General features: G+C 36.4%; 1 protein-coding gene across 10 annotated transcripts in view; it reads right to left on the bottom strand.

Moving 5' to 3' along the window:
• Positions 1-3,210: 3,210 nt before the first annotated feature.
• The window catches only part of EYA4 (EYA transcriptional coactivator and phosphatase 4), a 358,775-nt gene continuing 337,625 nt past the window's right edge, over positions 3,211-24,360 (bottom strand). For 3 of the 10 annotated variants that reach the window (XM_055535668.1, XM_055535669.1, XM_055535670.1), the window contains 7 exons: positions 23,834-23,923; positions 17,771-17,829; positions 17,503-17,663; positions 14,891-15,005; positions 12,847-12,968; positions 10,305-10,405; positions 3,215-6,631 (listed from right to left, as the gene is read on the bottom strand). In XM_055535668.1, coding sequence (XP_055391643.1) covers positions 6,551-6,631; positions 10,305-10,405; positions 12,847-12,968; positions 14,891-15,005; positions 17,503-17,663; positions 17,771-17,829; positions 23,834-23,923 — 729 coding nt within the window. In that variant the 3' untranslated portion in view covers positions 3,215-6,550. Of the gene's footprint in view, positions 6,694-10,304; positions 10,406-12,846; positions 12,969-14,890; positions 15,006-17,502; positions 17,664-17,770; positions 17,830-23,833; positions 23,924-24,360 lie in introns of all 10 variants that reach the window. The other 7 variants (XM_055535671.1, XM_055535674.1, XM_055535677.1 and 4 more) reach the window with 6 other exon arrangements.

Below are 24,360 nucleotides of genomic sequence, written 5' to 3'. Positions count from 1 at the left end.
TCTCCGATAAAAACAGCTACCAGAAGCTTTTCCTTCTTTTGTGTTTCTGATCTGTGAACTGCTCTCCCTCTACCAAACTTCCCAAATTGGAAATGGCAGGCTGGATTTACCTGAGAAGCAGCAACAATGACTAAATCTTTATTCTTCTTAGCATGTTAATCTCTTAACCTAATTCACCAATCCATCAATAACTCTCCAGGATCCTTTTAGATCCCTTATCTCTAAGGAGTGGCCACAGAAACTGTTATCAGGAGCAAATCCTGACACATAAATCCTCTGTATATAAAACTTTCACTGAATACCTACTGATCTTAGGATAAAATAAAAACTGATCAAAACCTCATCATCTGACCCTTGTTTATTTTCCAGTTTCATTTCTTAACCATTTCCTATCTTTACTCCATGCTCCAGAAATAAGAATTACTTGAAGTCCTCTGACTTCATCATCCTGCTTTTCTCTCTCTTACCTACCCTCTCATATATATTTTCCACTTTGTCTGGATGCTTCCTTTCCCCCTTTCCCTGGCCTTCTCCATTTTGCCTACAGAGTTCCAGCTTGAGAATCATTTTGTCCAGGAATCCTCCCTTTGTGGGATGGTCAGATGAGTGTGCAAGTTATTGATCACATACCATGTGCTTACCCATCCTCATGCCTTTCGCACACTGTTTCACAGTCTCTTCCACTGAACTGAAGGTCAGAGTGTGATGAGTTCATGGTGAGCCCTACCAGCTGCGGTTCTCATTCAATTCAGTGTATTTCCCAGAAGGCTCCAGAGAGAACTAGATTGACATCATCACTGTAGGCACTGGGCACAAAAACCTAAGACTTTATGATGACAAAGTAGAATACAGTGCCCTTTAGCTGCAGAGACAGTGTCCATACAAGCCCCAGTCAAAAAGTATTTCATGTGGAGGGAACATGATTTTCTGGCTTGTATATATCTGGTTCATCACAGGTTCATTAGCATATTCTGTCTTCGAATTTTTCAAACTCTGCTAACACAATCCTGGAAGGTCCTCTGGATGAGGGTCAGGCATTTAAAGTCAGAGCTTGGAACCATTCTTGCTCTGTGCAAGCATCTTTCTTGGTCACAGTTCATCCTCAGGATTGACCTTGGCTGAGTCAGATTTGAGAGGGATTTGAGAAGTGACCATTGAATGAGAATATATGGGATCACTACCTCCAATAATTGATTAAAAACAAAAAAAAAACAACCATGCAGATGTTAAACAATGACTATCTTTTGCTACCTGAGGGAAATCATGCACTTTCCTTTTTGTTTCTAGGATTCAGAATCATGAACTATAGAGTTTGCAAATAGATCTGATTTTTATGTAATATTTTGTGGCTTTAAGTAATTTAAATCAACTAAACCTATTGATGTTCCATTTTTTTTAAATAAAAGAGTAAAAGGAAGAAGAAACAATTATTGATTCACTATGGACTTACTTTTTCCTCATGTATAACTTTTTTTCCAAATATACCTTTGTTTATGGCCATCCTTGTTCTTTTTTTTCGTGAATTATCAATATTAGGTCAGTAAACAATCCAGCTAAGTTGTAAAAATTCACATTGGTCCCATCCAAACTTTGTTGTTGTTCAGTTGCTAAGTCATGTCTGACTCTTTGTAACCCCATGGACTACAGCATGCCAGGCTTCCCTGTTCTTCACTATCTCCTGGAGTTTGGTCAGACTCATGTCCATTGAGTTCACGATGTCATCCAATCATTTCATCCCCTGTCGTCCCCTTCTCCTTCTGTCCTCAGTGTTGCCCAGCATCAGGCTCTTAACTGTGTTTTCTTTTTCTTCTTTAAATCTAGCTCTACCATTGTAAATTTCTTTTAATTTCTGACAATGGTTATATTTACCTATGGTTTATGCATGCATTCAATAAAGGCTTTTTGAATAACTACTATATGAAAGACACATTCTTAGATACTGGACATATAGCAATGAACAGGACAAAACAAATTCCTACCTTCATAGAATATACATTCTGATGGGTGAATCATCCAATACAAATTTAAATAAAATATATATAAAATATATGTCATGTTGGATAATTGTAAATGTAAGGACTAAGTATTATTTAACAGTAAAGCAGGGACATGACAGAAGTGTTGGATGAGCAGATGCAATTTTAGAGATGAGGATTTACTCAGCAATTTGGAGGTTGATGTTTTTAAAAGTTGTGAATGAAATTGGTCTCAAATTTCCCTTTGGTTTGCATTTGAATAACAGATTTGCAAATAAGTCAATACTATACACAAGATAATAAGAGAGCTGTTATATCTGTTTCAGGGGAAAAACACTCCTTTACCACTCTTTGAAGATACTTATAATTCATATGCCATATTCATCTAAAGGGAACTTGCTTTAAATATTCTAAATGGTATTATTTTAATCACCAATCAAGTGTGATTACATTATGCACTTTAATGTAACTACCTATACAGGGCTTGGGGCTTCCCAGGTGGCAGCTAGTGGTAAGGAACCCACCTGCCAATGCAGGTTAGATATAGGAGATGCTGGTTCTACCCCAGAGTTAGGAAGATCCCCTGGAGGAGGGAATGGCAACCCGCTCCAGGATTCTTGCCTGGAGAATCCCATGGCCAGAGGAGCCTAACAGGCTGCAGCCATAGGGTCGCAGAGTCAGACACGACTGAAGCATGCATATGGGGCTTCCCAGATGGCTCAGTGGTAAAAATCTGCCTGCCAATGCAGGAGATGTGTGTTTGATCCCTGGATTGGGAAGAGTCCCTGGGGAAGGAAATGGCAACCCACTCCTGTATGCTTGCCTGGAAAATCTCATGGACAGAGGAGACTGCGGGTTACTGTCCACGGCGTCACAAAGAGTCAGACATGATTTAGTGACTGAGCACACATGCACAACGATGTGTATGTAAAACCTGTGCTCACATCTTTTAGAACGCCAGTCTTAATTAGTGGCGTTTTACTGTGTTGCATCTCAGCTTGCTTTAACTGCAAACTGAAATTTAGGCACAAACAAGGGAGGATAAGAACAAACAAGGTAAGGAGCAAGGAACCTAAATACAAATTTCAGATTATTTAGAGTTCACTTTCATGCACTGGAGAAGGCAATGGCAACCCACTCCAGTGTTCTTGCCTGGAGAATCCCAGGGATGCGGGAGCCTGGTGGGCTGCCGTCTATGGTGTTGCACAGAGTCGGACACGACTGAAGTGACAGCAGCAGCAGAGTTGAGCTAAATACACATAACAGAAACTCAACATGGAGGGTGAAGAAAATGAAAACATTTCCAAAGGTATTTATTGAGAAAAAGTAAAGATGTACATATTTTTACAAGCTTTTAATATTAATTTACATTTCTTTAAATTATGTAGGCCCCAATAATCTATATTTTACTAATACATAACAGAAACCCTCTTCTTTGTTAGATTTCCATATGCTATCATAGTTGGGAGTCAAAATGCAACTTTGGCTCAAGACGCTTGTTTGTTTTTAAAAGAAATACTAAATGCCATATTCACTGAGAATGTAGGCTTGTCATAAACAAATGTGCATTAAAAAAAAAAAACCCAAAACCTTCATAATGCAGCATGCTGTTGACACTATTTTGAATCAGTTCACCAGAGACTAAAGAAAAAACATTTTTAGAGTGTTATATCTATTGTTTGTGTGCAAACTGCATGATACTAAAATATTCTTTTTGCCTCTGAATTTGATTTACAAATCTTTGCAGGGCATAGTACCTTAATCTCGTCTATGACATTACTGTATCAGGCCACCTGTTTTACTACTTTTCAGGAGCAACATGAGGTGGTTACCTATCTTGGTGATAGCCCAAGTTTGTCCATGTAGGAACCAAAAACCCATGTCTGAGACAGAACATTTTTTAAATTGGTTTATAATAAGGCACAATCTTCTAAATGTCAACAGAATGTGGAAACTGCCATAGGGGGTGTTTTTTGTTTGTTGGTTGGTTTATTTTATGTTTTTCAGGTAAGAAAGGAAGAGGCTCTTGAGTTCCTAAGTGGGGGAGAGAAACATTCTAGTTTGAGCATGCTCAAAGTCACAGAACAAACTGTGATGTAGGCTCGCTGGCCTGCACCATGGCAGGGTCAGCCGCGTAGTTGTCCGACAGCCCAGCATTTAGGTTTTAGGCTGGCAGTCTCTTCTGGACATATCATTATCAGAGAAGAGGTTTGTAAGAAACAGCACTGCTGATGCAGCCCGCGACCCTTCTCTTTGCCCTGTAGAGCGATGTTCCTTTCTGTACCTGCAGGGTTAGCAGTGTAAGAAGTCTTGCTTGTTCAATACGAAAAAGCGTGAAAACTTTTGATATAATGCCAAAATTCTATTAAAGAACCTGGCTATATAGTAAAGATAATTTTGATTTGTTCACAGTAATAAACATTTAAGGTTTTAGTGCACAAAATAGAATTATGTATTGATAATCAATGCAGCTCTTAATTTTTTAAACTACCATTTTCAAGCTAAAGGTCAATAGAAATGTAACATTTATTATTATTATGTATTTGTCCTTAGTGTGTCTGTAACAGTACTTGGTTGTAGAGGTAGCCATAAGCTACAGAATTTAAAGATTAAGGTGTATATGTGATGAAACCAAAATGTTAATATCTGCAGAACTTGATTTCAGTCTCTTTTTGCCTGATACAAACATGGCCTTAGCGTACAATAAAGAAATACAGGTTTATAGCTTGAAAAACAAAATCACACTTCCGCAGTGAATGTTGTGATCAATATACAAAGCACAAATCTTTTGGGAGCCACGGAAGCCTCGGATGATGAATAATCAAGGACCAGCTTCTGGTTAGGAGCACAGGTTAGTAGCTGGATGGCAGGTTCCACATTGTGACATTTTAAACACAGAGCTGCAGGTGCAGACACCATTAAAACACTCCTAGATGTTGAAGTCTTAAATTTCCACAAGGGAAATCAGGTCATACAAAATGACAGGAGAACCTGTATCGTGTTCCTAACATGGGTTACACACCAAGAAGAAAAAAAAACAAAACATGCAAACACAACGATGACAGGCTCTCCTTGCAATGAATGAAATCCATTGTGCAGTAACGGTACAGGCAGAAACTAAGATATACAGGTCTGTAATGGACAGAAACTGGATGGATGTGTTAAGACAGAGAACCAGATACCATTTCACTGTTTAATTTTAGTAATGCTGCCAAGATCCGGCTCATTTGTAAATTTATTTTATGAGGATAGGCTAGAAAATTTTTCATTGATTCTCTTCTCTCCTTAGAAGCTGTCTGGGGAATTTGCCTTCCACTACTGATGACATTTCATTTCGCAATGGCATTGGGAATAGATGCACTTATCTTTATTTTAAGCCCTGTTCACCCAATGTGAATTTTAAGCCATGTTCATGCATAGTCTAAGAAAGTTTGGGTGATATTTGCCTATGATTTTCATCTGAATATCTTCTTCTACACAACTTATACGTATGAAAAGGTCAAACTCCAAATTGTACAGGTCATCATGAATATGGCTTTTAGTTTTCTTCAGTAAAACTGTAGAAAGGGTACTCGAGGCTTCAACATACATTTCACTTTCTAAATAAAGGTCCCACAGTCTTTCCCAAACCTTCTGCTTCTGGTTGGATGCATAAATAGTTGCCTCATACAATTATTGGAATTATTAAGAACCCAAATAAAACACAAGCTTTCCTTTATTATTATTATAATTTTCTTATTGCAACAAATGCTCAGTTTCTTGCTGAGGCATTATTCAGCTCTGATAGCTTGAATTTTAAATTTGGTCATCTGAAAAACGATCACAAAGGTTTTTGTTTTTCATTATCTACAGAGATTTTAACCAAAGTTACATTGTAACACACAAACGCTGTCTTGTCTTTAAGGCACAACACATCAGTATGAACATTCTGTTTGCCAAACTTAAAAAAACAGACATGATTAGATTCCCCTTTCCCCTCCCAAAGCCCTCCCCAACAAATGAAGGAAAAATTGCATCCACTTTCAAAGTCAGCTGCTAATAAAGTCACAGTAAATTATTTTCATCAATAATTTACACAAATTACAGGTCTAGATAGGATTGTCCTTACACAGTCTGAGTGCATTCCAATTCAGATTTTCTGGGCTAGGTAGGTTACAGTCAGATTCAAACCTCAGGGCTAAGAAGATCTCCCATTTTGAGGAATGTTGTTGAACCTTGTCAGATGGAGGCTGTGTTGGTGCTTTGCCAGGGTGAGTTCTTTGCTAAAGTTGTTAATTCCAGTTAGAACTCCTTCGGTGGGTACCAGCAACCTCCACAGAATTTTTTTTTTTTAACCATTAAAGTGTTGTAAATATAAGACCATAGAGCTTCCTTTCTGTAGCACTAAAGTTTAATTCCATTCAGCAATCTGAATTCTTCATTCTGGAATTCTCATTCCAAATATGATTTCATCCTTTAAGACAATTTATATGTGTAAAGCCAGAGGCATTGAATCACACATAAAAATTCAGTGTACTTGAAATATAAAAAAAAAAAAAAAAAAACAACAACGGATCTCCAGCTAGAGAACACAGTTACAAATACTCTAATTCCAGTGCTTGATGTAGAGCCAAGAGGTCTGAGTGACTTGATATCCTCCAAAAGGGCATATTGTGCTGTGTGGTTAAGAGAAGGAGGGATGGGAGAGAGAAGGGGGAGGGATGGAGAGAGAGCATAACTATTATCTCAGTGAAGCAGCGGTCCACACAAGGATGGGCAGTTCACCCAAGCTCAAGGGAGGGTGTTGAAAGGAGGAATGATCATATTTGAAGGCTTGGTAGCATCGATGTGGTACTGTCAAAATACTAGAGAAATAGATCTGAACTGAATTTTAATGATAATAAAAGAAAGTAATGAGGCTTCTTAATCAAATTAATATTCATTTTGGAAAGTACCATTACTAATATCAGCATCCAGAAATGCAAGCTGAGCTCCTGTGTGGCTGGAGGAGAACAAATTTTACCTACATCATTCCTTAAGGTCTGTTTCTCAGAAACAAAATGAAAAAATGATAAGCTTCCTAAATCCAAGGCTTATTGTCTATTTGAGAGAAAGAGGGTGAATTCCTTTCTATATAAGAAATAACTTGAAACTGGACTGTATACGATAGGAAAAAAATGTGCAGATGATCAAATTTCTTACTTGTCTGGAGCAAATAATAATTGAAGTCAGCAGAGTTGGCCTGATTCATTTCCTTGGTATAGGACCGAGGGAAAGCACACTCTCAAGGTGGGAGATATCACTCCCCGAAGGGGACAAAAATGAGTTCTTGTGGGGAAAACATTCTTAAATAATACAATGGTTTGTGGCTCTCCAAAGGTATACCAGTATACGGTATGTGTGTGGCATTAAAATTACATGAAGGTTGCAATTAAGAAAAAATGTCTAAAAGTACTTCATCATGGATGATCTAATGAAAAAAAGAAATACTGCACTATAGCAATGAAAAAAACCAAAACTTAATTTATAACTTCAGGCTGATGACATCTTGTAGAATATATATTCATGTGTATAATAGAAATATATATATTATAAATATAACATGGTAAAGACACTTTATTATAAAAAGTAGCAATTAAAACAATAATCACTATTGTTATACAGTTTTTACTGTCCAATATGGTACCATTAGTCCAATGTGGCTATTGAGTGAGTACTTGAAATGTGGCAAGTCCAGTTCAAAATACATACTGAACTTCAAAGCCTTAGAACTTTTTAAAAATGTAAATATCACATGAATAGCTTTTATACTTATTAGGTATTTAGACAATAATATTTTGAGTATATGGGTATATTAAAGTATATTACCAGAATTAATTCTAGCGGGCTTCCCAGGGGGCACTAGTGGTAAAGAACCCGCCTACCAATGCAGGAGACATAAGAGACATGGGTTCGATTCCTGGATTGGGAAGATCCACTGGAGGAGGGCATGAGAACTCACTCCAGTGTTCTCGCCTAGACAGAGGAGCCTGGTGGGGTACAATCCATAGGGTCACACAGACTCAGACACAACTGAAGTGATTTAGCAGCAGCAGCAGCAGAATTAATTCTACCTGTCTTTTTTTAACTTTTTTTTGAATGCAGCTCCCACAAAATTTAAAATGACAAATATGGGTCATACCACGTTTCTATTGGGGAGTTCAATTGTCAACTTTGAAATTCTTCTTAAATTTACAAAACAAACAAACAAACAAACAAAAAAAACACCCTATACTTTTGGGTCAAATTAAAGCATGAAGTTCACCTAGAAGTAATTTTTTAAAAAAAAATTCAGCTCAGATTTATTTGTAGTAACAAAATAGTACTTTATATTTTTGCACATGCGATTACAGCTACATCCCAAGAAAAGCATGCATTCTGGATACTAGAGAAACCAGCCACCTGTGTTTTAAAACAGAATTATAAGCCTTCACCATCACCAAAACTGTACCGACATACACAACCATTTGGAAATAGCATTCTAAAGGTTCTTATCCATTGGAGTCATGCCTTTTCCCCCTGAAGTTGTAGGTTTAAAGCTGAAGGTGTAACAACTGGTATACCAAGTCTAATTTTCATGCTATGTATAAGTGGGGTACACTTTATAAGTTTTAATTTTCAAAGGCATAAGGTATTTTGGAAAAGTGAATTTTATCAGCCCTGACCTAGGTATGTATGAATTTCACATAGGTTAAAAGATGTGTAAAATGCTTGCCATGGTGGCTGCATTGGCTGTTCTTTGTTAGGTGTAATTACGGTGTTAATATGAAAAATTAAACCAACAGGGACTCAGGGCACTGACAAAGTCCAGAAGATATTTCAACTGTGTGTGACCCAAAGGATTTCAAGTGGTCATCAGCTGGGAAATTGTATTTCTTGAGACTGCATCCCTGACCTCATACAGAACGTCCTTGGGGCCAGTGTGCTGTCTTGGGTCATTGACACCGCTAATTAGGACTGAGGAGGGGAGGGACTCTGTGAGAGGCTGAGACTAAAGCAACTCTCTTAATGTTATGGGAAATCATGGAGTATTTCAAGTATGGTTTCCAGAGTGTCACCAAACCTTCTAAAGTGGAAGTTCTTTCTTTTTTCTCCATTTTGCTTGATTTGAATTGATTACAATCATAAATCATTTAACTTTCTAATATCACTATAAACTTTTCTAGGACACTTTATATTAGGTTTTCGGGGGAGGAGTGGGGGTGAGGGTGGGGGGGAGAGAGAAATCAGATAAACACTTAAGTACATGCAAGTGTTTAGTTAAGGTTTTTTAAGATGATGCTATGAAATCTCTTCAGGAGAATAAGGACAATATTTTTTCCTATGGAAAATAATATATACTGATATGTCATTGTTTAACAATACTTATTCATCATTTTGCTCTGTTTTATAAATTACATCACTTTAATCCTCTCTAGATGACATTTTGCCATCAAGAAGTGAAGAAAGCAGTAGATCTCAATGTTGTGTTAACTTACAGTCTGGTATCTGGGGCCAAGCCAATGATATCATTCCCCTCTTGACGCTGGACCAACCATTTAAGGTTTTTTAACTTCCTTGATTTCACTAGAAATGTGGGCCAGATGAAAAAGCTGATTTACATACCTAGGGTCTATGAGATCTTCTGAATATATTCAAAGCCAGCTGCTTGGCTTCACGAAAGTACCAAGGATTTACCAGAGGGTAACACTCTTCTAGAAGATGTCTATGAAAGGTACATTGCCTTTAAGTCTCTACAATAAATTGGCACCAAAGGATTTGAATACTATATCTCATTCCAATAGCATTTATTAGATTCTCTGGCAACAGTTTTTTTTTTCAGCTATTAAAGCTATCATCAACATTTATCATCATGAGGCACAACTGATACTCAGCACTCACAGCACCATATGGCACAGAGGCTGGATGGGAAAAGGGTAAGAACTGAGCCACTCACATGGTTTTCTATGGAACTCATTAAGCATCTTTAAACTTGTTGAATTTCATGTGTTCAAAATGGTTATTTTTGCCCCATCTTTCTTATATCTGTGTGTATTACACACACACACACACACACACACACACACACAAGCATACACACAGATAAATATAACTAAATGTTTCTATATTTCCTATGAAGTTTCAGGCAAAAAAAATGCTAGACTCCAAATGGTTTATTTGAATGTAAGTATTGATCTTCTCATGCTCTTACTGCTTTGCATCTATAAATTTAAATCATTTGTCAAGCTGCCATTGGGCCAAACTACAGGAATGCAAACAAAAAAGCTTGCATTTAGAAGTATCACACCAACATTGTTTGAAACAGGTTACCTTTTTTGCTGCCTGTTCTTCTTCTACACCATCCCCAATTACAACATATACTACTTTTCTGCCAAACCTTTGCATTATTCGTTCAAAGCAACTTTCTTTTCCTGGAAGATAAACAAGATAAAGTTCAGAGTGAAGTTACCTGGTTAGCGGCATGCTCCTCATCTCGGCCATCTCCAATCACAACATAAGTTATGTTAGTGCCAAATCTGGACACTATACGCTCAAAACAGCTTTCCTTGCCTGAAAAACAATGCACTGCTTATTCTTCCAGCCATTGGAACCATTAACTTAAAGATTCATAAAGTGTTAAGTTACTTTCTCTTGAACATATATCACTTAAACTAGCTTGCAAACTCTGGGTTATGAAATCAACAAATATGGTTGAATATTCTGTTTTTACTTGGGACTGATTATTAAACAAATGTATCCCACACTCCAAAAAATGTCAGAAAGGTTAAGCATCTGACCCAAAGAAACATGTTTGTATCTTTCGTTCTACCTGAAGAATACAGGAACAACTTTACCAGCAGCTATTCATTTTTACATTTATTTGTATAACTATATGTCAATTTTATCTAGTTTGTCTTCAGTAGTATAGACAAATCAGCTAAAAACATTACTGTGAAATATTGAAGGTTCACCTGGAATGAAAGAGGAAATACTAAGATATGGGTTTACCGTGATAAAATGACTCCTTTCTTCAAGTGGCTGGAAACTAGTTTGCTCAGATTAATTGCACTAAGGGTGCTGCCTGGGCCACAGGGCTGGCGACACCAGCATCCTCTGATGCACTATGGGGATTACATCACGACTTTCTACATGTTCTTTGTTTTTAAAACACTAGCTTTATGCTCTGAATTTCCTTCTCAGTATGTTCATGCAGTCATGGCTACCTCTGCATTTTTTTTTTTTTTCTTACTCTGATAGTTCAGAACTCCAAAAAATATTGACTTAAAGGGAAAAATAAAAATTTTTTTTTCAGATTAAATATAAGGAACAACTTAGTCTGATTTAATAAGAAAGACTGTTGACCTTACTAGAGGAGATGTTTACATCTGTGTAAAACTAATTTATCAAAAAGCAAAATCAGGTTCCATGTAGTAATCCTGCTAGCATAAATATGCACATTTATATAAAAATGAATGGTGTATGATTTCAATACCCTTAGACCATGAAATTTTTGCAAGTTGTTTTATGTCCTTGGATATGTTCCAGTGTCTCTGAGTTTATAGTCTATGGGAACTTGAATAGAATTTGTATCCTACTGTTGTATGAAAAATTGTATAAATCTTAATTATGTTGAATTGGCTCATGGTACTTTTCAGGTCTACTATATCCTTCTACTTGTCTGTATATTCATGCTATCAATTTTTGAGAGTTCTATATTAAAACTCCAACTACAAAATCTTAATTCATCTATTTAAAAAAGCTATAATATATAGTGGAACTATTAATATTTGTAACTTTGTTTTGTATTTTCCAAGTCTCTTGTAAATGTTTTCATAATTTAAAAAATAAAAAAGAGAAAAAATGATTGGGTTAAAATAAATGTTAAAAAACAAACAAACAACAAAAAAATGAATGGGATTGGTATCAGGGCTCTGAATTGCAATGCTCAGGAGAACCAGGAAGTTATGAAAGCTTGGCCCTCTTTAACTATACTCCCCAAACAGCTGCAGCTGGGGGCTCTTTCTGCCTGTGCCAATATCAGAACTGTGCAAGGCCCAGGGAGGTTATTTTTGGTTGGGGATTTTAGGATTCTGAACTCTTGTCAAGCTGCCAAAGCCCAAGTTTGTTGACCTTCAAGGCACATTATACAACCCATCTATTTCCCCAGGCATTTCCTTGACAGACAACAGAATACATGAGTTGTTTTCTTTTAACTCTTTCAAGATGGCAGAAGTTGATGAGGTTTTGTTTCCGAAAGTCTATTAGAAGTCTCAGCGCCTGTGAAAGGCACTTAAAGATGGCTCCATAGATAGCTGTGATCTAAATAAACCAGGTGGTAGTTCTTTGATTGCTACTGAATGTTTTGACAAATGTGTATTTTCAGCCATTCACATGCTACAAATGTTCCAAATGTGTTTTCTGATTCATGAAACTTTTTCTCTCTTGAATTAAGGATACTAGTTTAATTCATCTGATACTCCCATATAATGCTAAAATGGTATTTTTATCTTAGATCTAGATTACTGCATATGCAAGGATATAATACCACATATCATATTTATTAAAATATTAAACTCTATGGCTAAAGATACTATATATTATTTAAATAACGTGTGCCATAATGAATACAAATAAATAAGTGTATATATAAAGAGTCAGACACAGAGTTCAAAATTCATAGGCAACAGCTTTCAGAAAATTTACACATGCTTAAACAGTTGCAGAAAATTTTGTTATTTGAGCCCTACCAAATTTGTTTGATATTCTAATAGCAAAATGAATGAAAGAGGGAATCATGCGAAGACACACATTAAGAAAATCCCCCAAACACAGATCTGAACATACTTCACACAGTTAGAAATAATTCTCTTACCTATTTTAGTAGCACTGTAAATATTCTCAATGGGAAAAGCACCTCCTAAACTATAGAGTAGAACCTTCGCAAGCGCTGGGATCAGCTGGGTTGTTGTTACCAAGACATTTACGCAGTTACTCCTAAGATGGGGAGGAAATTGGCATATTTGTTTTTTAAAGTAACGTCTACTAGTGCAGATTTTAAATTATCACTGCAATCTTTCAATTCCCTGATAACACCCCCTGATAACCCAACCTTTCAATGTTCAATGGTTGTTCATGGTGCCTATCACCTACTAGGCAGAATGCCAGATGCTGGGAATAGACCCCAAAATGCAGTGAAGGAGCATTTGCTCTGATACATAATTCAGCAACGACTGGTATAAACATCTGCTTTCCTGATATTTTGTGAAATTTACCAATAAGGTGAGGATGTGGATAATGTGACAAATTTCATGACAAATTTCAAAACCCTCATTGTATAATGACTTCTTTTCCCCCTTCCTTTCCTTGTTATTCATGTATTTATTTACTTACATACATTTATGTTTCATATGCATACATTTATTTATATCATATACCCATGTGTTTAAAAATAATTTATATATACTTTGGGTAACACAGAGATAATCTAAACAATAGTGTAATAACGTTTGTTTTTAATTATCTAGGAGACTTCTTTAAAAATAATGAAAGCACCTTCTATTGCATTTTACTCAGGATTTCAGGCTGCAGTCCTCACATCCCAGCCTCCTTGACCTTTGGGTCTCCAGGTCACCGTCACAGAGATCACAAGGCAGCAAATCCCATTTTAAAACAGCTTTAATTATTAGACAATTCTTCCTCCATGGAGCCAGAAGCTCCCTTCCTAGGATTTCTACTCATTGGGCCCAACTCTCTCCTTCATAGATGGCGAGAGAAATGTAACTTGTTTCCAGCTCAACATTTCAAGCAGTTGACATCTGTAACCTTGTCCCACTCATGACTCTTCCTCAGACTAAACTCCTTGGTTTCTCCCTCTGACTGTTCTTTTATGTAGTTTCCACAACCTAAACACTTCTGGCCACTTTGTTGGACACAAGGTGCTTCAAATATGTCACAGTCCCTGTTGGAATGAGGTGCCCAGAACTGAGCAATGTTCTCTGTTCTGCTTCCTTAACCTGACCCAGGAAATCTACTGCCCCCTCCCTTACCACGTAGCCTCTCTGCTCTCAGTGCAGTGGCTTGTCATAACACACGGCTCAAAGTCTCGAACAGGGTTGGGGGCACATCTGTCTACTTCTGCATTCTGAATGCTAGACTCTCCTTTTACTTTGTTAAGGTTTCTCTGAATCTTGATTCAACCAGTCCAAATATTAGCTCTTCTCTGAATTTTGTTTTGCTAAGCACACTTGCTAAGCATAATTCTATTTATTCCTCCACACATTTGCTAAGCATAATTTTATTTATTCATCCAACTCAGAAATAAAACTAAGGAATAGGATAGAACAAAGATTCTTCCCCACTCTATTTAGCTATCATGTTCCAGATTTATATTATTTTATGCATTAGTATTTATGGCACATGGTATGCAACTCATTATGTCTACTCAATTCTATTATCCACACTAACAAAAGTCAGCATTTCACTGTTCTGTTCAAACAACACAAAGGTTACAAATTATTTAGGAGCTTTCTGTTGTTTTTTGGATGTGTTTGAATTATGTACATTATCTATAATGGCCTAAAAGACTTAAAAACATGCACAGATTATAAAAACAATGTATATTTTTGCCACCATCTTCTGTATTTTGCCACCAACAGAGTGCTTTTTAAAAAAAATTTGGAAGTCAAATGACATTCCCATGGGATTTATCAAGGGTTATGAGGAGACATGGATAAATAGCAGCAACCTCCATTCTCTATACCCCATCCCACCACACACACACACACACACACACAGAAGTGTTAGGTCCCTTCAACCTCTAAAACAAGGCTGGGAATTAAAATATCTTGATACATGCTAGACTACTAGAAGGACATCTTCAATACAATTAATATAGAAACTGCAACAATGCGGCTTACCTTGTACTAATAATTGATAAAGATTTAAGTGCATTTGTTAGCCAGGAGTCTGTCAGACCTTCGATCTCAGCCCTCAGCTGCAGCCATGCATCTCTCTTGGCGGGGCCAAGAAGTCCTGCAACATGGAAAAGCAGGGCAGAGTCAAGAGATCAACGTTTTTCAGGGATGCCTCGCTTGGTCTCCCTTCTGTCTACTATGGATAATTTTTATTCCCACCTATATAAAAAATAGAGACTTAAATCAACCCTGATCTTTCATGTCAGAATTGATTATCCATTCATTCATTCCACAAACATTTACTGAACAACTTCTACATGTAACAGTCTGGATTAAAAACTAGGGATATAACAGTGAAGGGCGGGTCACAGTCTCTGCCTTCACTGATCCTAGAATCTGGCACGGATGACGTCCGTCACCAGAGGGCCTCTGACAACTCCCCTGCTTGGGTCCCACTCCAGTAGACTGACAGAATTGGTCTAGCGGGGGAAGTAAGGGTCTACCAGCCTTGGGATATGAATCCCAAATATTGTGAGTGTCAGAAAATGTTTACTTTCTTAAAAATAACAGCTATTACCACTTTGAAATAATAATGACATTACCACATGTAGCTTTAGAATTTTTTAGAATTTGTTTCTAATATTAATGTTGAAGCTATTAGAAATACTTTGCTTTGTAAAAAGGAGTTGAGAATTTGAAAATCCTAAAGCCTGTGACAGAGCTACAGATGATGGCTGAACGTTACAATGGTATTAGGACAAGAAAAGAAGTAGTTAAACTAATTTTATAGAGAAAGCTTTTGCTTTCATGATAAAAAAAGAACATGTAAATTGACTAAAAAATAGAGTTTCTTATTTAAATCCTATTTCAAAATACTGAGTACATATATATAGGTGGATATTTTTAAAATCAAAATTTCTAGTTTCTATCAAATCTCATTTGTCTTTATTTCAATAAAGAGATGCTAACATATCACAGAATGGACTCATATCTCATTGTTTAAACTTCTTCAGCTATAAGATTATTTACTAGCAAGCTTGTTAATTTTTATATAATTTTAATAATAATAAAGATTGAGGGCAGGAGGAGAAGGGGAAGACAGAGGATGAGATGGTTGGATGGCATCATCGACTCAATGGATTTGGATAAACTCAATGAGTTTGGGTAAACTCCGGGAGTTGGTGATGGACAGGGAGGCCTGGTGTGCTGCGGCTCATGGGGTCGCAAAGAGTCGGACACGAATGAGTGACTGAACTGAATCATACCCTTTAAGAGGGAAATAATAGCATGCTTTAATGAGAAAAGTTAATTCAGATTTCCCAAAGGGATATTTATTTTAAAGTTGAACTTATTACCCTCAATTGCTTTTAAACAGAATATCTATTTATTTGGTTTTGCAAAAAATGTCTTATATAGAATGTTAGAGTGAATTAGGAAACATGCATTTCTGAGTTGTCTGCCTAAACCGCAGGGCAAGTCAGTAGACTGCAGGAGCCTGGTTCTCACTTGGAAATGAAGAACATCCATACCTAAGCTTCACTTTGGTTTTAACATTATTATTATCCATGGTTTTCCATGTTTTTGTTCTCCTGTAGTTACAGAATATCTACTGAACGTCTTATGTGCTTCAAGCTAGCTAGGCACCGGATGCAAGGCCAACAGACACACAGCCCACCCTCATGATGTGTGTGGTGTGATACACACTAGAGATGAAAGTTTTATTTATTCTATTGTATTCTATGACTTATATGCGAACATACACATGTAGAGCATTCACAAATATATTTAACTGTCTTCTTCAATTTTAGATTCTGGTTTATACTCCTCAATCATCTCTCTTTTTGTTTAAAAAGTGAAACAAAAAGCCCTAAGAGAAGAACCTTAAATGACCTCATAACTAATCCCTAGGATTTGCCCACCCTAGGATTTTGGTGACCTAAAACTGATCCTAATAATAGAGATCATTAAGGTTTATTATACCAAGAAGCACATCCAGGATCTTAGTTTTGATATCACAGGGTTTGATATTACCTGTAATTTATGAATGAGTATAAAATGGTTTAGTTACTACCCATAGAACATTTGAACTCTTAAAAACCATGATATACATGGCAAAGATATATTGACAGATAATATGCAATTTTTGAAAGGATAAATTTAGCTGACGTCTTTGGAACAACATAAAGCGCTGCTTGTGTTTATTTCTGATAGGATTCCAGAAAGGTAATGCCTGCTAACAACTCTGCCTCAATGACTGGGGCTCTTGTCTTTAGATAGGTCTTCTTTCCATGGCCTCCATCAGGTCCTCTGTCTGGTTTTTACTGGGAGTGTCCCAGCTGAAGAAGGGTCAAACAAATGTCCTGCTATATGTCTTGACCAAACATCTGGGCACAAAGAATTCCCAAGTCATCCGACAGTGCTGTACACTTCAGTGTGCCGTCAGACTTTTCCCCACCAACTCCAGGAAACTAAAAATTCTGGCTTATTCTCATCCATCATGAGTCCTTGGTAATTTATTTTACAGAAGAATCATCCTTAATACGAAACTTGAAACTGTAGTTCAAATTGTACCTCTATCTGCAGTACCTTTACTACATGTTAAAAGCCACACATACCTCCCACGTTGTTCTTGTAGGTGTTGTATAATTCTTTTACTCTTCTGTAACGAAAAGCCAACTTCCTCATCCAGTCAACCCCTCCTCTTACACCTGTTGGCAAACAAAGGTTTGCACTACTTGCAGCTGCATGGAAGCCATCAGTTGCAAAACTGTAGGTACTGCAACACCCAAAATACATTAAAAAGAAATAAAAGAAATAATTACATGTGCAAAACTTCACAGCTGAATTTCTGTAGGAAAGAGCATACAGAAAGGCGTGGCTTACCTTAAGTCCTGCCCATTGTCATCAGAGGAAACATCATCTATGTGAACTTGATCACACTCCTGTTAAAAACATTGGAAGAGCTGTTTTTCAAAGGATGCTAGTCACCATGTTTGAAGCTTTTTCCACCTTTCCACTTGATCAGGCTATGGCCAGAAGAGGGCAGCATTTGCCCACCCTTCCTGCCCTCTCATGCTGGGAAATGGCACTATTTCCAACCTATAAGATCTAAACCCAGAGGAGAGCCTTAAAGCCTGAAGTCACAGGGCACATGGGTTTCTTTAGAACAAATAAAAAATGAATTTTAACCTTAAAATGACTGATAAGGAATTTTCTTTTGAATCTTTACAATTACCATTATGTTACGTTAGTCGCTCAGTCATGTCCGACTCTTTGCTACCCCAAAAATAATATTGGTGATCACTTCCAGTCATTTCTGTTATGCACACATAAATATGAAGGCAAAGCTAATCTGAAGGTACTCAAAACTTATTTGGGCTGGACACCCCAATGGTGTTCCCTGGTAGCTCAGTCAGTAAAGAATCTGCTTGCAGTGCAGGAGACCCGGGTTTGATCCCTGGATCTGGAAGATCCACTGGAGAAGGAAATAGCAAACCACTCCAGTATCCTTGCCTGGAAAATCCCATGAACAGAGGAGCCTGGTGGGCTGCTGTCCATGGGATTGAAAAGAGTCAGATACAACTGAGTGACTAATACTAACCCCAGTGGTTACTATTATGTATTATTTGTTGAGCAGCAACAGAGGGGCTTGATGATTATGGTGCTCTGTGAGATTTCTATGACATGACCTCCTGCTTTTTTGCAGGGTGAGTGATACCACGAAAAAACCATGGTGATGTTATTTTAAAAGTCCTGGTCTTTCAATACAGCAAAAAGCTAACAACCATAGAAGCTGGTGGTTTTTTTTTTTTTTTTCTTTTTCTTTTTATAGCTGTTTTTAAATCTTTAAGCTGAAAAGAATACTGCAAGTAAAAGGGAAATAATGAAGATTTACCATCTTCAATGTGCTACAAATTCAGAGGAAAACAGACTTTAGGTATGTACATCCACATAATTGACCTGTTATAGCATACTCAAATGGCAACTTTTTGGAAAAAGAATTCAATTCTTCTTTGCTGTTCTAAGACTCTTTATCTATCTTCAAATAATCTGCAAAGCTCCAGTGAAGTAGTACATGATATGAAGGTGAAATCTGGCTAAGGCATTTCAATACTGAGAATTTATTAATACTTCGGGGTGGCTCAGACGGTAAAGAGTCTGCCTGCAGTGCCAGAAACCTGGGTTTGATCCTGGTTTGGGAAGACCCTCTGGAGAAGGAAACAGCAACCCACTCCACTATTCTTGCCTGGAAAATCCCACGGACAGAGGAGGCTGGAAGGCTACAGTCCATGGGGTCGTAAAGAGTCAGACATGACTGAGTGACTTCACTTTCACTTTTCACTTTCAGAATAAGTATGGTTTAGTCTTCCGGACCTCATTTTTTTCTCATCAAATTATTCCAGTCAAACTCACAGAAACTGACTATATATATTAAGTGCTTATCTTTCAAAATCGACTCTAAAAAATCATTACATTTGAAGATAAGATGCCATACTGAAGACTTTTCAGCTACTATTTATAATTATTATAGGACTTGGAAGTATCCGACAGTGAAACATTTAATATCTCATCTCCAGCTTTCTACACTTGAGTATATTAGATCCTGCTGCGGTGGATCTATTAGCTGGATCCTATTGAAATAGGATAAATTAGCTGGCTCAGGCTTCTTTTAAAATATGAAACTTAGTGAGTACCTCAATCAATACAATTTTAGTAGATAATTTGAAAATCCAGGTAAATTAATCTTAAAGATTCACATGAGGAACATAAATTATGAGTTTAACTTTTGAATAAATACATTCACAGATAAGGGAGGGCCTTAAAAGTTAATCTGACTGGAAGCTCCCTGAGGGGGCTGTTTGGGTCATCTGGAGAAAACCACATTTAAAGCATAATCTGGCACAAAGCAATCACTCAACAATTCTTTGTTGACTAAATAGCAGAAGTCTAGACAAATGTAATTCAAGACAGAATTACCACAATCATTTAAATGTTCTGACATAAGTTTATGGTGATATAAAATATTCTAGATGGTAAGGGCTGTAAGAAGACGTATTAAGAGTGAAGGAAAGGGCAAAAGAACAGAGTGTGGGCTGAGGCTGCAGGACAGGCATTTTAAAAAGGTTCTTTCCCATTCTGACTGAGTAGTTGTCGAAAAGGGCACAGCTCAAACTTTAACCCAAGAAAGCATTAGGTTTCCAGAAAATTCTCAGGGAAAAGTGTTACACCAACCATAATAGCTATTAGACTGAGCTCTAAAGGAAAGGGTGAGATGTAACCAGAAAGCATGAAAGTTGGAAATACAAGTTCTTCCAGAATACTGAGGTAGCAAAGCAGTTCTAGATGACAAGAATTATTTCTTGAGTTGGTGACATTCCTGTTAAGTATGAAGACCAAGTTAAACCACCACTGAAATGGAATCATGCAAAGTTGCTCATTCCACCGAGGTTCTGAAATCTTTCATCATGTAAACAATGTCCACAATTTTACCATAAGCTAATTATATTAAAAATCAGGGTTCTTATGAATTACATTGGCAATTGCAAGTCATTTCTTTATCTAATACTCTCTCATCTAATTTTTAGAGAAATTCCTCTGCCATTTCAAGTATTAACTCACATGATTAATTTGTACATTTTGCCCTCAAATTTATTTTTTACTCTTGAGGACATCAGTATATCAAACTTATTGGACCGTGCGTTCCATATTTGAAGTTATGTTTGAGGTTTTTCCAAATGGAACTTTTCTTTAAATTTATGCCTAGTTAACTATGCTTGTTGACTCTGGACCTGTGCCTGAGGATTACAGTCCAGTGAAAGAAACTTGAACTTCAATCACTTACATTTTTAGAAAAATCTAAATAATTGTTCTTCAATTAGCATTCACTTAGAGGAACTTTACAAGAATTATTTTGACTAAAACCTAAAATACTAAAAAGAGTTTCATGCTCTGGCTTTAACAAACTTTAGTGTAAGAACGCAAGCATCTGGAATAATTCTGGCACTGATCTTAAATTCTTTAATTTTAGAAGGTCTTAGAAGGTGACCGCAAAGTTGTCACTGATCTTTATCAGTTATAATCCATAGCAGTCTTCTCTCACTTTTGTGAGCCAAACTCCTTGGTGCCTTCTCTTCTGGAAGTTATTTTAACTGAAATAACATATTATTTAAATGGAGAGCATCCACTTCTTAGGGGCAGCAGAGTGAGCATCTGCCTTCTCTACAGTTGGAAAGGATGTAGTGAAGTTTCTATTAAGAGGATTTAAATGTGCATCTTTCAAGGAATTCTGTGAGAGCAGCTGTTACTACACATGTTGCAGTTTCTATTGAAGGGTTTGTCTCACATAGATTTTTAGGTTAAAAAAAGGAATCCCCAGAGATTAAATGCACAAGGGGGAAAAAACATAATAAGCAAAACATGGAGTTATTCTCTTAAGGAATTCTCTTTAAGTCTCTTTAACATACTCTATGTCAGTAGAAGCATATATAGAGTAATACCAGTCATGAAGCGCATGCCAAGGTTTGCTTGTAAGAGGTTTACTGAAATAAAAACCTGGGAAAAAGTAAAGTTTCAAAATCAGATGCAGAAGGATAGTGGGTATGTATGTAACTGGACTGAATGATTTTGAAAGCTATAGATTTGTTAGTTTTAGTATTTGTTTATCTCACTTAAGTTAGTATAAGCCTTTGAGTTTGCTTGGGCCACTTGGATGTGTGTGCATGTGTGTGTGTTTCTTGTCTGAGAACTCAATCAATTTATATGCAGATACAAAATCATTTCTTTGATTCAGTAAGTTATTGTTGGATATTAAGTTTTAGTGGTTGAGTTGAACGGAATTTTTATCACATTCTAAGGCACAACTAAAAAGCTATAATCAGAGAAGAGAAAGTCAATACCAATATTTTCTCATTTACTATTTCTACCAGAGATCCTGCTGGGTATTTTAAAGATATAGTTTATACAGTATCTAATCCAAAATAAAAATTCTTAAAGCACAAGAGCCAGCCATATGTTTCTGATATGCCAATATTCATGTCAAAATTGCTAAAGGTATATTTAAATTCATCGTACACTACTTTTAAATTCTCACTTTAGTGTTCTGTTAGAAGTTGGGTGGTAAATTTATTCCATCTGGCTTCAAAAGTATCACTAAGAAACCTAAAAGGTCATTTATTCCATTTATGTCTAGTAAAAAATAATAATTGAAATGAAATAAAGCTATAAACTTGGGTAAAATCACATTAAACTTCTTTTGTGTGTGTGTGTTTCACAGATTTGAGAGGAATAATAATTTTAAGAATTCTTTTTCAGAATGAGACTCCTCCATTTTACCCAACAGAAAAACCAGTAAGTTATATGTTATCACCATACATGTATAAAAAATTCAAGTTTCTAAAAGGTTAAAGTGTGTTTTCTATTATCTTGTATATAAATAATCATTCTTTACACTAGACAGAAATAAGTAGCAAGGTTAATTTATATCAGGTTTTAGAGAGGTGATTATTATTTCTTATTATCTAAAACTGGAAGACTTGCCCAAGAATGCTGATCTTTCATACTGTCTATTAAAGAAAACAATAAAACCTCTCTAAACAGAATTTAAAATTTTATTATCCAGTAAAAACAGTGACTCAATGAAGAAAGAATAAGAAAGAAAATGCTATTACACATATTTCCAGCCCATACATTTATGGGATATGCTGAACAACATATCTTTTATTTGAGATGCCTTAAAACTGGGTTTCAGACCTTGTCAATTAAAAAAAAAAAACCTTATTTAATACACTGACTAACTTGGCCTCTCAGCTGTCTGTTAATTTCAGTGTGGTATGGGAGTCGAATATGTGTTTTGGAGCCTGGTAGATTCCAAAGTTTCAAATCCCAATTCTACCACTTAGCAGGTAAACTTAGATGTGATTTTTATGCTGATGGACCTTACAGTATCTTCTCTACAAAAATTATATAATAATGTATTTATTACAAAAGGTTGGTAACTAATTAGTGGAAATGTCAAACACAAGGTGCAGATTCAGTAATAACAATCCCCATCTTCATTCATACTGTGATCATAGGTAAACACTTTAATTTCATTGTGAAACCAGGAGACAAAAAAATCGAATGGATTTGAATGGATCATTTTAAAAAGAGAAAGAAAAGTCTATTTCAGTCTAGTTGTGCCAATCTCTTCCCAGTGCCCATGCTACTCAGTTATTTCAAATTTCATCATCTAAATACCTAATGACTCAGACCATTAGCACTCAGATTATATACCCTATTACAGTACTTATTCAGCTATCCTGAGGCTATTTTTCTTGGGTTCTTTCAGTTTGTTGTTACTGCTTTTACTTTCTCTTCATTTAAGGTTGGAAATGAAAGGATAAATTAGGAAAAGAGAGAAAATAAATGCAATCAAACTGGTCAGAAGTACTACATAAATAGTTCTCGCAAGGTTTTACCCAGAAGAGGAATACATAGGGAATGATAATGGCTAGAATTAGGTTTCAAATTATCTATACAATTTAATGATCCATGATAGCACCAGGAGCAGTATCTATGACTATTGTGCAGTCATTAACCTAAACTGCATCCTGGTTAATGATCTGGAAAAGCTAATGTTGATTCCAAAGATAAAATGAATTGTGGCTGAGACACTACAAGGACCAGGAGCAGTGGACAGGGGTGTATTGTATGGGACAGCAAGGCAAGACCTTCTTTTTGAAGACATTTCTATTCTCAGTGTATGCCAGTAAATATATATCTTTCATGAACACAATTTAGCTTTTGTTTATTTTGCATACACAATGTCTCCCTTGACAGAAACTTTACTTTTCTCTTGAGCTAAATTTCTATCTTTCCAGGTTTTTTTCGAGGTTATCTGCATATATCTAGAAAAGATATGAGTTTTAATAGCTGGATACAACGATTCTTACTTTTTAAAATTCTTACCTCTAAATCATTAAAAAATAAATGTGTATCAGCAAGATTAAAAATCATTTCCTCCATTCGAAGTCCAAGGGTTACAGCCATGGGGGGATCCTGAAAAGGAAATGCACACAGTATGAAGTAATTTTTAATAATAACTGTGGTTAGTGAAAATTATCTTAAGTGTATATGGTTGTGGGGATGGGGAGACTGTAGGGATTTTTAACCTAAGAATGCAAAAGATTTTCCTGATTAACAGAAAAGGTGCTTTTCTAAAGTGTTATCTAAAATATGCTAGATATACTGATACATCTGTGAATTTACAGGAATTGACATGCACAGAAAGATGACTTCGATATGCTTTCACATAAAGCTATATATTCATGAGAAGAGGAGGAAGGAAGCAAGCTGGTTCATAGGAGTTTACATATACTCCACAAAGTCCTTTGGAGAAAGGTAATTCTCCACTGAAGAATGGAGCGGATCTGTTAAAAAGAGTAAAGGACACCCTTTTAAGAATGACAACAACTAAGAAGTGGAAAAGAGAGAGA

This window comes from Bubalus kerabau, chromosome 9 (genome assembly GCF_029407905.1).
Source record: "Bubalus kerabau isolate K-KA32 ecotype Philippines breed swamp buffalo chromosome 9, PCC_UOA_SB_1v2, whole genome shotgun sequence".
NCBI classification, from domain to species: Eukaryota; Metazoa; Chordata; class Mammalia; order Artiodactyla; family Bovidae; genus Bubalus; species Bubalus kerabau.
This window is presented reverse-complemented; position numbering and strand designations above follow the sequence as displayed.